Consider the following 15776-nt stretch of genomic DNA (forward strand, 5'->3'; position numbering starts at 1 on the left):
AAACAGCCATGCTGCTAGTGTCCATAGTAACAAGGAAACAGCCATGCTGCTAGTATCCATAGTAACAAGGAAACAGCCATGCTGCTAGTATCCATAGTAACAAGGAAACAGCCATGCTGCGAGTATCCATAGTAACAAGGAAACAGCCATGCTGCGAGTATCCATAGTAACAAGGAAACAGCCATGCTGCGAGTATCCATAGTAACAAGGAAACAGCCATGCTGCTAGTGTCCATAGTAACAAGGAAACAGCCATGCTGCTAGTATCCATAGTAACAAGGAAACAGCCATGCTGCTAGTATCCATAGTAACAAGGAAACAGCCATGCTGCGAGTATCCATAGTAACAAGGAAACAGCCATGCTGCGAGTATCCATAGTAACAAGGAAACAGCCATGCTGCGAGTATCCATAGTAACAAGGAAACAGCCATGCTGCGAGTATCCATAGTAACAAGGAAACAGCCATGCTGCTAGTATCCATAGTAACAACAGCTATGCTGCTAGTATCCATAGTAACAAGGAAACAGCTATGCTGCTAGTGTCCAAAGTAACAAGGAAACAGCCATGCTGCTAGTATCCATAGTAACAACAGCTATGCTGCTAGTATCCATAGTAACAACAGCTATGCTGCTAGTATCCATAGTAACAAGGAAACAGCTATGCTGCTAGTGTCCATAGTAACAAGGAAACAGCCATGCTGCTAGTATCCATAGTAACAGGGCTACATCTATGCTGCTAGTAAGATTTTTTTTGTTTTTTAAATCTTTAAATATTCTGGCCCCTCCTTACCTCTCTGAGCTTCCCCACCTCCACACTCCTGCTCTGGGCCTCCGGTCAGCTGACCTGGTGCTCCTGGATGTACCAAGGTTCAAACAGAAGCTCAGAGGGGACACAGCTTTTTCAGCTGCTAACCATAAACTGTGAAAAGAGCTCCCCTTCCACATCAGACAGGCGTCCTCAAAGTGGAAAACACTGTTTTAATGACATGTCGATCATCTTGACTAGTTTGTGTGTTTGATTTACTTGATCAGTTCTCAAGTATTGTGAAGATGAGGGACACAAATATTAACAAATATACTCAGTAGTGGCTGAAGTTTCTTTTAGTTTTGGATTTTTTACAGAGCAGTGAGCAGCTTGAGAAAATTAGAGCTGAAAGAGGTTTAAAATTATGCATTCATCCCACAATGTTCATGTCTTTTCTCACATTAAGCTGTTTGATTGTAAGGTTTGTGATGTTATTTGTGTGGTATTCAGACTTTGAATTACCGGTAAAATAAAAAAAATAAATAGAAAAGTTCATCCTGCCTCTGTAAAAAGAGGCTGGACAAACATTTTTCCTACTCACTAATAATTTTGAGTAGAGTCCTATCCTGAGTATTGGTGTCATGTTTGACAAACCCTATGATGACATCATCACCTTGATGTCTGATCATCCGGATCAAAGGATACGCAGCACTAAAATCTTGGGGAACTTCTGGACTGTGAACTTCTTGGTGCACCTCCTCCTGGCTTTACACCTGTAGCACGTCTGTGGAGAGCAAGCAGGAGGCTCAGGACCAACGTGAGTATTAAAGAATAAATATAAAATTAATCTGATCTGCTGTGGAAATGTGGAGCATTTTAGATGCGTGGCGAGCGGAGCTTCAACTCCCACACCAGTTTCACTCTAACAGGAATTTATTTATTCAACCAACTAGTTAAAACTGATCAGTAAACGTCTGATACCAAAGAGGTCCATGCTGCCGATCATTAGATCTTTTTCAGACCACAGAGGGAGGCTGAAGTGACCTCAGAGGAAACTCTGGTAGCAGTGAGTTGTTGCCATGGAGACCTACCGGCTTCTCGTCGCCGTCGAGGACATCCTCTTTGGTGAAGAGTCGCATGCAGTCCATCAGACTCACCTCACCATAGCCCTTCTGAGCACAAACATAGACGCATTCACGTTAGCATGCATCCACGCACGCACACACACACACACGCAGAAAACACACACACACACACGCAGAGAAAACACACCAAACAAAGAACACAGAAAGACAGGAAAAAAGCAAAGATCTCTGTTAAGATCAGCGATCGCAGCAGTTTCACACAGAGGAACTGTCAGGAAACAGAAAAACACACGAGCAAACGCCACCTGGACGTGTTTGTGCCGTTGTCGTCATGACGACACCAAACGTCTGGCGTTCAGACATTTAGACCAGTACTCACTTTTACCTTCATTTTATTTATTACCTCCAACCAAGGCGAAGGTCGTGTTTTTACTAGTGCTGATTTTTTTATGATATTTTCAGGAATTTTTAGACTAATTCTTTACTACAGCGACGTAGGGATAATTTTACCATTAGAGCTTCTTACTCTAAAATAATGCCCACAATCATCGGCGCAAAAAAGACAAGCACAAAACAAAACAGTTGCTTGTTGGGGGTTTTCTGTCTGATTATATTTAGTAATAGAGTCTACATGTTATTTTTAGGCTTCTAAAAGATGTAGAAGAACTGAAACTAAATAAAACCGGCCGCTGAACATCAGAAGTGTGTATCTACACACACGCAAACTGCAGCCGTGTGGTAGGAAAGGCACTCCATGAGGAGGTCCTCAGTCCGCGTGAAACACTGTTATTTTCCTCTTTTCCCCAAGTATATGTGATGAAAAGTCAGATTCTATAAACTTTAGCAGAAATGGAAACTCTAAAGGTTACTTTAGCCAGAATGTGTGTGTGTGTGTGTGTGTGTGTGTGTGTGTGTGTGTGTGTGTGTGTGTTGTCTAACCTTGGCGATCGGCAAAGAAAGATCCCAGAAGGGGTCGAAGACAGTGGAGCAGAAGCCACAGTGGCTGCAGGTCAGAGAGCTCTTCAGCTGGCCGACAAACAGATCTGGAAAAACAGCAACGATTCCAGAAAAATACAGAAAGACGATTAAATTTCAACAAGCTCATTCGTTTCTGGTTTAATCTCTTCATTTCTTTAGTATTCCTTCAGTAAAAATGTTCAAAATGATGCTCCAGTTTCCTTTTAATCCTTACGAAATAACATAATAAATAGGGCAAAAAATAAGGAAAGAAATAAAACGAGACATTAAAATAAATATACAGTTAAATGAAAAAATTAATAATAATAATAAATAAATATAAAATGAATAATAAAAAAATATATAAATAATAAGAAACAAATATAAAGAAATCAATTAAATCACAAGAAATCATTTAAAACGGAAAAAAAAAAAAAAAAAGACCAGAAACGTTGCAGGAAGGAGTTAACGCCGTTTCCATTGGTCTTTACTCACCAACTATCTTACTGTCTTCCCTCTCCAGGTATTTACTCCACATCTTCTTCCCTTTCTCCTCGTCTCTGCATGGAGATCAGAGGTGAGAAGTTACAAACACCACTGTTTGCTTTGTCATAACAAACCCTGCAGTAGGTCGTTGCTCAGTCGTGCAGAACGCGCTCGCCACCAAGGCGCCGTGCACATCAGGTGCTCTGACTCGGTAAAAACCAGAACAACACACCTGACCTGCTTTCTGCTCCACGACCAGGTGGCACGCTTCTGCATTTAGAACTAAAAAGCCACGTTATTGCACTGACACTGTCCCTGAACCGGGCTGCAGCGAGATAAGCGCCAATTTTATCTGAGGAGAGGTGGAGCACCAGGCTCCGCTGGAGCACCAGGCTCCGCTGGAGCACCGAGACGAACGTGCTGTAAATGAAAGCTTTGCGACGAAGCTTGAGTCGTTGCCGTGGTACGGGCCTGATGGCAGCTCTGTCTTACACCTGCAGACGGAAACTTACGGCAGGTGGTCGAAGTCCTCCGCGGTGCCTCTCGGCCTGACGGTGACCCTGTTGACCTCGTTGTGCAGGCCGTCCAGGAGGAAACGCAGGAACTCCTGGGCGTCCTGTTGGCTGCAGAGGAACACACACAAGTGTTAGTTGTTTCTCTGCATCCTCCCACGACATCCAACGGCTGAAACAACCAAAACTTACTTGTAGCCCACGAATCTGGGGGCGTATCTCTGGATCTGAGTTTTAAATTCGGACGGGCTGACCGCCTCGCTGCTGGACGACGTCCACATGGTCTGTATCAGCTTGGCAAATTCTGTCCACAAAATGATTCACATTACTGTCAAGAAAGGATCATGCTTCAGATTTACTAGCAAACAGAAAGACTCTTCGGTTAGTGTGTGTGTGTGTGTGTGTGTGAGGTGAAGTGTCTCTGAGTGGATGCACATCTGACTGAGGGTGTCGAACTCCAGTCCTGGAGGGCCGGTGTCTGCCGGGTTTTTGTTGTTTCCCTGCACCAACACAGCTGATCCACATCAGACGGATCCAGAAAATTCTTCTCAACCTTTTTATTAATTTCAGTCAGGTGCGTTGGAGCCTGGACACAACAGAAACCGGCCGTCGAGGACTGGAGTCTGACACCTGTGGACTAGGAGGAGCTCGTATCTGACCTTCCATGAGGGCGGTGTTGGTGCGGCTGTTGTTGTTAAGGTCTCTGCGGTGGGAGTTGTGCAGGCAGTAATCGCGCAGGCTGTGTGTGTTGCTGAGACACTGCAGGATGCTGTTCATGAAACACTGCAGGCAAAAACAACATAAATCAGCTGACTGGACTATTTATTTACAATTACGTAAAAATAAACGCAGTGAGAAACGCATGCAGAAATAGTGAAAAGAAAAGAACTGGAATAAAAAAAAACAAACAGTTAAATATGTTTTAAAAATTCAGAAGTAGAAAGAAATAAATACATACTAAAAGTAATAACAGATAAATAGTAAATAATAATAGCAGTTGAGGGAATAGCACATAAAAACAGGGTGTAAACAGAAACCACTTCCTGACTGACATCTCTCCTGGTTGCTTAGCAACCTCACAGCAAGAACAAGATCACAAGAGTCCAAGAAACATTTATTTTCTGCACCTACTTCCATCTTCTCTGATAAAACTTTATAAAAACTTCCTGAGGAAAAGTGGGGGAAGGACAAGTATCACTGTCTCTCACACACACACACACACACACACACACACACACACACACACACACACACACACACACACACACACACACACACACACACACACACACACACACACACACACACACACACAGGACATTTATTTTGGGAGAAGTTTCTGGGCCTGTTGCCTGGCAGCAGCGTCGGGGTTTCAGGAACGTGGCAAACCAGCAGAGATAAAAATCTGCAGCTCAGGGAGGATGGAGGAAGTCTACTCACTGTGTTTCCTAAGTTCTTCAGTCCAACCAGACCTTGGGCGCTCTTCGAGTTCTGGAAAAGGAAACACAGACGGAGCGTTAACGCTGACCTGTAACACCAGAACTATTTAACACATTTAACCCGTTCCCATCCAGCACCGTACGTTGGTCAGAGCTTTTTCTCTGCAACGTCACGGCATCGCCATTAGCAACCAGCTGACCTCAATGTTTGGACATATAACATTACTGAAATTAGACCTGACCCACTGCCGATCATAGACTGCCCTCTCAGCCTGGAGCAGTCAGCATCAGGCGGGACGTCCTCCTCTCTTCTTACCCAACATAGCTTTACCTCTCAGATTGTACACAGCAACTGTCTTTAAACAGCTTTTGTATATTATATGTCATCTTTTTACTTTGAACTTTGAACATAAATTGAGCTATTTTAAACTGAACCAAGTCACAAAATCTGAGAAATAAATTATTTCTCTGATCTATATAACCTGCATGATTGATAACCCTGATGGCCTTTTTTGCAGAATAACTAGTCTTTGCAAAGTAGTCCCAAATGTTAAAAGTCGGTCCTCAAAGGCCGCTGTCTTGGAGGTTTTCAATGTATCCCTGCTCCAACAAATCTGATTTCCATTAAATGGATCCAACAGCCATTCTGCAGAATTATATATATATATATATATATATATTATATATATATATATAAAAAAGATATGTAGTTTCTCTGTCTGTGAGATCGACGCCCCCCCACACCTTCCCAGTGTTAATAATGAGTTGGACTGAAGCTTCTGAAGGGTTGAAACTATCGAACAGGAAACAAATATTAACCTGCTTTTTGTTTTTGTTACTTAGAGCTCATTATCTCCCCTGGCAACCGATCCGGATGGCAGAAACATGATCAATAACAGCGAAGCCCAGAGCCGTTCTGCTCCTGAAGGATCCGGGTGAAAGTGAGGCGTCTGCAGGAAGACGGCGATTTACACATCAAAATGGCTTGAAGTGCTGTGGAGCACTTATGTCATCACTCGCTGCAGTTAAATTTCATTACATAAGTTGAGCGGTTACATAACGGAGTAGCCAGAGGAAGAACGAACACAGAACAAGGGGGTGGATAAGGAACGCTGCGCTGCCCCTGACAACCAGGCAGAAGCAGCAGAGAAAACATGAGACCAGTTCAGTTTGCAGGGTTGTGGTTATTAAATAACACAAGCTTAGAAAAGCTGAACCGCTTCAACCTCCGAGCTGAGTCGGATCTCTGCACCAGTCCACGTATTTAATCCCACAGCTGAGAGCAAACTGGGAAGGCAAAATGGCAGCATGTTGACGTAACCTCAGGTTTTCTAGCAGCCTAACACCAGACAGCTGATCTCCCCCCACATGCCTCCTGCTCCGCTGGCCTGAGGTGAAGCCCGAGCGCGCTCCCTGAAGACCGCCGTGAAAACGGGCCACATCCACACCGACGACCGCGTCTCAGGGGATGATTCATTCACATCCACTGCCGGCGTAGCAGGGAAACAAATCAGCCCTGAACATGTTAAACACACAGAGCTGAGACGTCATCCATCATCTCGCCCTGAGAGGTCCGACACACACACACACACACACACACACCTCTGTGGTCAGCAGCTTCGGCATGCGGTGGACGTGACCTCATTCTCCGAGTTCAAAAGGTCACTCAGATCCACGAGAGCAGAGTTCATGGAGTGGGTGACTGAGCTGACGTCACCAGCAGGTGGGAACGAGACGCCTCACCGCCGCAGAGACGTTTTACAGCCGCAGGAATAATCCGACCTCATAGAGCCATCCCATGTCACGCTGACCTTCAAACTGACTGGTTTTAATGGCACACTGACATTCACTCACACCAAGCCGGTGAAGTTCGGGGGAATTTTCAGGTTTTTGGTGAAATGTGTAGAAACTACACGGTTGATGCTTCACTGATCACAAATCATGACTGGAAGACGCTGAAGCGAAATCACGTCATGATTCCTTCATCTCAAACGCTTCGCTGGAAGCTGATAAAAACAGAAACGTCTCGGCGACGTGTCGTGTGTTGGTTTGGTCTGATGATGGTCAGACGCTGCATGCTGGATGAGAAGTACTTTAACGTTGAGCGTACACATATTATTATATGTGTATATGTACTGTATCCCTTCAAACGTTCAGAGAAAGTGTAAACATGTCAACCTGTAAAAGTTACAGTCTCCATTAGCAACTTTTATCCTATAGGATGCAAATGAATAAATAAATGAGTGAGTGCGAGTGGTTGTTTGTCTCTGTGTCGCCTTGTGATGGACTGGCGAGCTGTCCAGGGTGTACCCTGCCTTTCGCCCAAGGCCAGCTGGGATAGGCTCCAGCTTCCCTGCAACCCTGAACTGGATAAAGCGGTTTGGAAAATGAATGAATAAATGAAAAAATAAATGAATTACTTGGATATTTAATCATAAGTACTGCAGAACCCCCCAGACCAATCCAGGCCTTGCCCAGTTACAACAAGCTTCTGAGAGTCTAGCAAAATGTTTGTTTTAGAACTTGTGATAAAAACAGACAAAGCAAAGCGAAGCTTCTCTAAAACACTCCAGAACCTCTGGGTTTCACCTGGCAGCGTTTTCAGACCGCATCATGTTACAGATTTCTTTATAATGTGGTAGATGAAGCTCTTCTTTTACTCCACATTCAGCGGCTTGGTAAAAAAAACGTTGGAATTGCAGCGGGGCTTTTTTTTCCCGGGTTTTAATCTCAGAGTCTCTGTGCTCTTCGTACTGTGCGTCACGGCGCTTTGAGGTTCATGAGATCTCTTCCATATCAGCGTACAGGCGTGTCGGATGGTTATCTGTGTCCTTTAAAAAGCAACGACATCAGCATATTCTTTAAGAACAGAGCTGTTCCCTCCTTCCCTCCTCAACAGGTTTTTATCTGAAGACTTCAGGGCCTCCTAATCGTAGTTCACAAGATTTATTTTATTGTTAATAGTTACTGTTCCAATGGGATTTGCTGAGGCAGGAAAAAACTTTCCATGTTCGCTTTGCCTGCAACTAACTGGGAAAAAGCGTCTTGACCTGCTCTCACTGGATGCATTTAAGGAAATCCTGGATGGTTTGGAGGCTGCGGTCCGTTTTAGGCCTGGATACGTTTGGAAAAGAAAGTTTTAATCTGAATGAGGCTTCTGGTTCAATAAAGGTTTAACAAAACAGAACCAGAAAAGCACTCGGACAGCACAACACCACCGCCATGACCTTTAAAAAGTTCCTGGATCCAAACGGGGATCCAGATCAGTTCTTCCTTTCCAACAAAATCTGAAAAGTTCATTAAATCCGTCCGAAACTATTTGAGTTATCTTGAACCCAAACAAACAGATAAACGTTGGTAAAAACACGACCTCCTTGGCGAAGGCAATAAAATGGGACTTTTCTGAGAATGTAGTACTGAAAGGACAGAAAGCAGCGAGATAAAAAGCAGAAAACAGTTCAGATGTCTTCATCACACAGATACCAGCAGCCAGATACTGATGCAGACCATCAGGTTGTGGCTGTTAGGGAGCATTTCCCCCCAGAGGAGCTCAGACCACCGAGACGAGCATCCTCATCCTGACATCTGCAGCCGGGCTTCACATGTTCAGTCTGGTAATCTCCAACGTGCTCATCTGGTTACCAACACACACACACACACACAGATTTTTATGACTATTACATGAATAACCTTCCCATCTGCCTCACGCAGCAGAATCAGGACGTAGAAAACTAGTTTTATAACGGCAGCTCATTCAAATCCTCCGTCCCTGCAGTTTATTAGCAGCTACACACACACACACACACACACACACACACACACACACACACACACACACACACACACACACACACACACACACACACACACACACACACACACACACACACACACACACACACACACACACACACACACAGCCTCCCACTGAAATGTGGATATCTGACTTTGCTGCACTGTGCTGAGTAATGCCACAGACGCTCACCAAAAATAGCAGCTTTGCGTCTGACAGCGGCTGCTTGTCCGCACGCGATTGGCCGAGCCTCCGGCCAGCCCACTGCACGTCACCACGGCCAAACCACGTCCCTCGTCTGTATCCGTAGCAACGCCTTCCTTACTTTTTTTGCATGATGGAGAGCTAGAGGACACGGTGACATCACAGTGATGGCGCTGCATGGAGGTGGTGTGTGTGTGTGTGTGGGTGTGTGTGTGTGTGTGTGTGTGTGAGAGAGAGCAGATGTGACTTCTACACTTGGAATATTTATAGAGTGAAGCTTACAAAAGGCAGGAGGATGAGGCAGCTGAGCGGTGATGAAGACTTGCATAATGAAAAGAAAGGCGGCGTTATGAGATGAAACTCGGCCCGGCTCAAACAGAACCAAACTTTCATTCACACTGAAGGGTTTGGAAATGATCCACTTTACATTTAGAAATCTTCCTCCATGATGAAGACGAGGTGACCGCCGCTTTGTAATCCAGGTCTTTCCAAGGACTGCATCTGATGCATCCTGGGTCCTTTAAGCCGTTCACTAAAAGCCACACTAATGGCATTATTTTTGGTGAGTTAGCGGCTCTCCTCAGAGCGCTGCAAAGCAGCTTTTAATGCAAACCAAACCACAGCGGAGGGATTTCTCCGCTCTCTCCGTTTCACACAGGAAGAATTTAAGCACAGCAGCGAAGTCGCGTTCAAAGTTCATGAATCTTTATTGTCCTTGTCCAGAGCACAACGAGGCAGCGCCGCGGCAACCGGGTTCAAACAGGAAGCACAATAAAAATAGCTAAAGTAAAAAACATAAAATGCACACAAACAATAAGAACAAATACGTATGAAATAATTAAATAAATATGAATAAACAGAGTTAGGTTTGGAGCAAACGTGCTCTAAAAGTCACCGTGCTTTTAGAACAACGTGTATGTTAGCGGTACGGTCCGACGGATGGAGAGTACGATGATCTGATGAGTCAAACAGCTTCCAAGACTGCGGTCCTGGAAGCTGTTTGACGACTTAATCTGTTCTGCTGGGATTCTGTTCTGTGTGTGTGTGTGTGGGATTAAAGTTGTGCACTTACACTTAAGCCATTTGCACACACACACCTGAGATGTGCTGCTTGCCATCATGAGGAAGCTCCATGAGCGAATACAGACATCCTCATGAGCTGAACTGGACTTTGTCAGGACTTTGGAAACTTTAAACCAAGGCAGAGTGTGACTGGAGCGAGGGATACTGAGTGAAGTGAAGTGTGTGTGTGTGTGTGTGTGTGTGTGTGTGAGTGCTGAAGTCACTCCTCACACATTACAGTCATGGTTACTAAAAGTCATCACTCTGGAGAACAAGTTGTACAACAACTGTTTGTTCTCTCCATGTGTGAACAGGCAGCTGATCCGTCTCCGCACAGAGTCATTAAACGCAGCATCATCAGTTTACGGCTCATATTTACACAGAATGAGGTCCCGAACGCATCATTTCCAAACCACGTGGTAACGCCGTGGATTCTTTACTCAACTTCTGTGTGAGTTTTGGCTTCTGCTGCTGAGCGATGGATTAACACCGGACGGGCTCAACATTGTAGGAGACCAAAGAGAAGAAAGGCCGAACATGTCTGTAGGTGAAGCGGAAACATAAAAATCCAAAATCTAAATGCTGAGTCAGAACATAAAGAAAATAAAAAATAAAGAAATGAAGTGGATAAAAACTAAGAACTGGAACTAGTTGGTCAGAAATGTTCCCCATCAGACCTCCAGGGTTGAGTCTTGTGTTTCCAGCTCTGAAAGTTGGAACACACAGAAGGCAGAAGCAGATAACGTATATCCAGTCTGTATATTGGCAGCTCATGTGAGCAGCCTGATGCATGGCAGGAGACAGGAGATGAGCCCAGGGGGGGGATAAATCTGGAGAAACGCTCCATTCATGTCAGGAGCAGCTCGGACAACTAACTCCTGAAAGCCTGCTCGCTCCTCTGAGGCTAAACAGCTTTGTGAACACAGAGGCACCATTAAGCAGCGATCCGCGCTCCTGACGCCGGGAATAATGCCCCTCTGGCGCGCATCCACGTGGGTGGAGGTAAAATCTGTCCGTCCACCGCGTTCTATTAACTTCCAAGCAGTGGGACGGCAGGAAGTATGGGTGAGAGAGGTGAAGAGGCCTGACTGAGGCTCTGCTGTCTGAAACCTGCTTCTTTTTGTTTTTCCTCTCACAAAATGTTCAATTGATCTCTGAAGAAACTAAGTCTTTGGTGGGAAACCCTCAGAACACACACACACACACACACACACACACACACACACACACACACACACACACACACACACACACACACACACACACACGGTGTTTGTGTGTGTCAATGTGAGGAATCCAGGGTAGGAAAGGCCTCAGACATTAGCTGATTAAATGTGAGAACATGACCAGGCAACGATGCCTGAAGAAGTCACGTTAAGTGGATTTGGATGGACGGACTGTTCAGTGAAAGTGGCTTTAATTCGGACTTGTGCTTTAAAAACACAACAGGCGGATTTAAACAAGCTCGCTTGTTGGTGTGAGTAACGTCAGCCTGCTGGTGATGGTGAGGGAAAAACAACCACCGAGCAGAAGTAACACAATCTAATGAATCCCAGCGGGAAGGGGGCGGGGAGAGGTGCGGTGTGGAGGGGGGGTGCGGTGGGGACTTTAGATCAAGCAAAATAAGCATTTCCATCACCTGCTGCAGACTTAAGTCCTTAATGAACCTCTAACGTGGATTTTATTTAATTAATATCATGCATTTATTGTTAAAATAAACTTTATCTTTAAAGGTTAAAAACAATTCTTTTCTCATGCGACGACACATGAAATCTACACAGTAACTTTGAACTAATTCTGCTTTTAATTATTTTAATCTATGATTTTATTGTGATTTTGCTATTTGAGTTGTCCTTTATGCTTTTTTAACACCATCTGTAATTCTTTTAATGTTTCCTGTAAAGAACTGGTATTGTCTTTTACATGAAAGGTGCTAAACAGATAAACTTACCTTGCCTTTAACAGGATTTTATTTTATTACGGCCTTATTTTTGTTTTTTCTCTGTCTCTTCTGACTGCATCATCTGTGGCGCAGCCCGGAGTTACATGACCTTTTTTCCCTCGACCCCCCCATGATGCTAATGCATCTCTGTCCTTACCTGTTATAAGGCGGCGTCGGTAAAACTGGCTGCGTGGGCGGAGCTTAAGCTTGGTTCTGTATTCATCTTTTGTCATTATGTTACATGTCTGCATGGCACAAGCTGGCTTGAACTTTGAATTTCCCCTCGGGGATGAATAAAGTATCTTTGATTTGATTTGATAATTGTAAATAAAATGGGCATGAATGGGTTAATAGGAAAGGTACGCCAACATCAGGAGAATAGGAATAACTTCCAGTCTCCACTCGGGCAGCATTCGCATCATAACAGGATTAATCCAGAACAATGAGAAAATGCTAAAAAAAAAAAAAAAAAAAAAAAAAAAACCAAAACACTGATTATTAATACTGCTGATGTGTTTTTGGACGTCTCTTTCCCCATCTGCTTCTCTGTGGGCTGCAAACGAAAATTCACACCAGCAGCAGGATGCCAAGGTCCACCTGGCAATGCAGGATGGCGACTGCTGATTGGCTGGCAACGCAGGGTGAGAGGGAGCAGCAGAACAGTGTGTTCTGACCGACGAGTTTATTCACTCATGTGTGTGTGTGTGTGTGTGTGTGCTTATTATGTCTTATGCAGTGTGAAACCACTCTTCATCCATGGAGAAAATCGCAGCATAATCCAACACAGTGACCAGAAAGCAGAGTGCTACCGTGGGACGTCCCAGCTGTTTGTCTCCACGCAGCTCCGGTTTCCATCAGGAGGAGATCTCAGCCGCGCTGCTGGCGACCACGACTTCTAGGCTAACAGACTGCTGTTTACACGGTGCTGAGGCCGGGACCCCGATGCCAGCCTGTATTTAACAACACTGCACCGTCTGTGGCGTCAAAATGGGGAAGAAATATAAATACAACACATGACATCCTATGTAGGATCTAGATCAGAGCTACCAAAGTCCTCAAAGTCTTCTGACCAATCAGGTGATGATGGAAGAGATTTATACTGTATGTATTTATAAAAATGATGCATATTAATGTTTCATTTACACACCTAAATGTTTCTTCTGGTCATGTCACTACCAGAAAAACACTAATTTTATTTTATCTCAAACAAAATTGGCTATATTATATATAATATAAATGTATAAGTCAGGGACATTTAGTTTTTGGTAAAATGTAAAAACTTGAAACTGTACTGATATAATGCATATTATTTTACATTAATGAATAAAAGAGAATTAACAGAAAAAACATGCAATAATAATTTCTTCATATCCTTTTTCATAAACTACAAATGATAAATGTGAGACTATAAAATATAAAATGAAGGAATATGTAAAAAATACTAGACAAGAATCCCAGAATATGAAATTTCCACCACATCATACAGTATATCTGAGCTAACAAGGGTGTGTATTTCACACCATAAAATGTCTCAGTAACTTGTCATGTGCTGGTTTGGTGTGACCAGTATGATGAGGAGGACTGGTGAGACACAAGCTGTCGTTGAACCAGAACATTTCGTGCTTCATTGTTCACATGCTTCTTTTATCTTCTGGTTAATCATGCAGTTCAAACAGAATGTTATGTAATAAGTACTTAAACACTGAACAGATATGCATGTGCAATCAGAGCTTTATCAGGACAAATTAATCTCGCCTGGAGTTCAGGTAAAGTCTGACATCATCAGGAAAGCCAACTTTCTGCAGTGTGTGTATAGAGCAGCATTTTCTCACTGCAGTCTGATGTGTTAGCTGCAGCTGGAAGTCCTGCTTCATGTTGCTGAATCTGTCTTTTCAGACGGACACACTTCTGGTTTTATCCCCAGTTTGGTGTCTCAGGACATCTGTGCTTTCCGTCTAACCGGCCCACATGTACACCAAGAACCAGCGCAGCAGGACTTTCCTCTGCTGTCGTAAACAAACATCCTAAAGATTTGCTGCTGAAGGTGGATGCTCAGGTCACCAGCTCCTTTATAATCTGCAATTTGTCCAAATAAACAATACATTCAGACAACTAAGCTAATTTTCTAGCAGCTCAGTGAACATGCTTTAAACTATGAAGTGTTGGGGTATAAAAAAAAAAATCAAGATTTTTGTAAAAACAAGTCATCACAGATGGAAAATTTCACCTCATCGCTCGGCCCTGTTATGTATCTTATAACATGACAATGTCCCGAGTCGGTTCTGACAGGAGGAAAGGCACAAAGCCACCTTGAACGTGTCAGCTGGCAGTGTTGCTTCTGCGCACCAACATTTGCATGATCACAGACACACACACACACACACACACACACACACACACACACACACACACACACACACACACACAAAATATCAGTCCAAGCTTCTGCCAACACATATAACTGTTGTGTATACATTTATAAACACACACACACACACACACCAAAGAGACAACGAGGACACATTTCCACGACACGGTGTGGTCTGCAGAGGGAGGAGCAGGGGGCAGATGAGGAGTCCGAGCGGGAGGAGCAGGTGGATGGTGACAACAAAACAGACAAGCGTGCCAAGCTGCCAGAACCAAAGTGTATTCTAATGTCATTTTTCATTATGTAACAGGAGCTGGCACACAGCAGGAACACAAACACACACACACACACACCAAGTCATCTTCATCCCTTCATGTGGGAACAGACAGCTGACATCCAGGCTGTTATGCTGCTGAACATGAACTGATGCTGCAAATGCATTTATTGTATTAAGTCAGACGTGTGAAAATGATGATAATTTTGAGAGGAAATACTGATCTGCTTTCACACAGCAATCCTGCTACTTCGTGTCTTCAAATAAAATGTAAATATGTGAAATAAAGCAGTAGAAGAGCAGCCGATGTTTTCAGCTCAGTGTCTCCCAACATGTCCTTTGTCCACACGCTGCTCCAGCTTCCAGAGGTATTCTGTACATCATGTTCTCACACCTGCACTGGTCCGTGTGTCTGCCTGAGTCTTTCAACCAACATTCAAAGGCGACATATATACCCTGGACAGTACAGGGCATATACAAACCCTTCCTGACACACTCACATCTGCATTTATTCACGTTTGGGACGGTGGGAACCATCAGAGCAGTGTAGTAGGAGAGAACAGGGATTACAGGCTGCTTATATAAGCGTGACCTGCCGGTGCAGGGCCCCTTATTCTGGCACGGCACGGAACAGCGGCTTAACGCTGCGGCTTACCTCCCAAAATGACTCATTTCTACGTTCAGATGACTTCAGAACATTTTCTGTGAAATCTGGAGACATGTCTGGTCTAAATGAGGGACGTTCACGTCGCTTCCCACCAAATCGCTGCACAGAAAAAACCTTCCACTACGTCTGAGGAGCCTTTCATGAACTCAGCGTGACATACTGATGTTTTTTTTTTTTATACAACTTGCACACGTTTAAAACATCTGATCCGGCATTTTACAGCGAGTTATTTCCCACTTTTAGG

General features: G+C 44.1%; 1 protein-coding gene across 1 annotated transcript in view; it reads right to left on the reverse strand.

The window, feature by feature from the left end:
- The window catches only part of LOC306760530 (ubiquitin carboxyl-terminal hydrolase 2-like), a 57974-nt gene that overhangs the window by 8007 nt on the left and 34191 nt on the right, over positions 1–15776 (reverse strand). The window contains 8 exon segments of the mRNA XM_079246405.1: positions 1449–1527; positions 1835–1915; positions 2768–2871; positions 3281–3345; positions 3784–3894; positions 3976–4087; positions 4443–4566; positions 5224–5274. Of these exon segments, the coding sequence (XP_079102531.1) occupies positions 1449–1527; positions 1835–1915; positions 2768–2871; positions 3281–3345; positions 3784–3894; positions 3976–4087; positions 4443–4566; positions 5224–5274 (727 nt within the window).

Source organism: Telmatherina bonti, assembly GCF_933228915.1.
Source record: "Telmatherina bonti genome assembly, chromosome: 9".
In the NCBI taxonomy this organism is placed as follows: Eukaryota; Metazoa; Chordata; class Actinopteri; order Atheriniformes; family Telmatherinidae; genus Telmatherina; species Telmatherina bonti.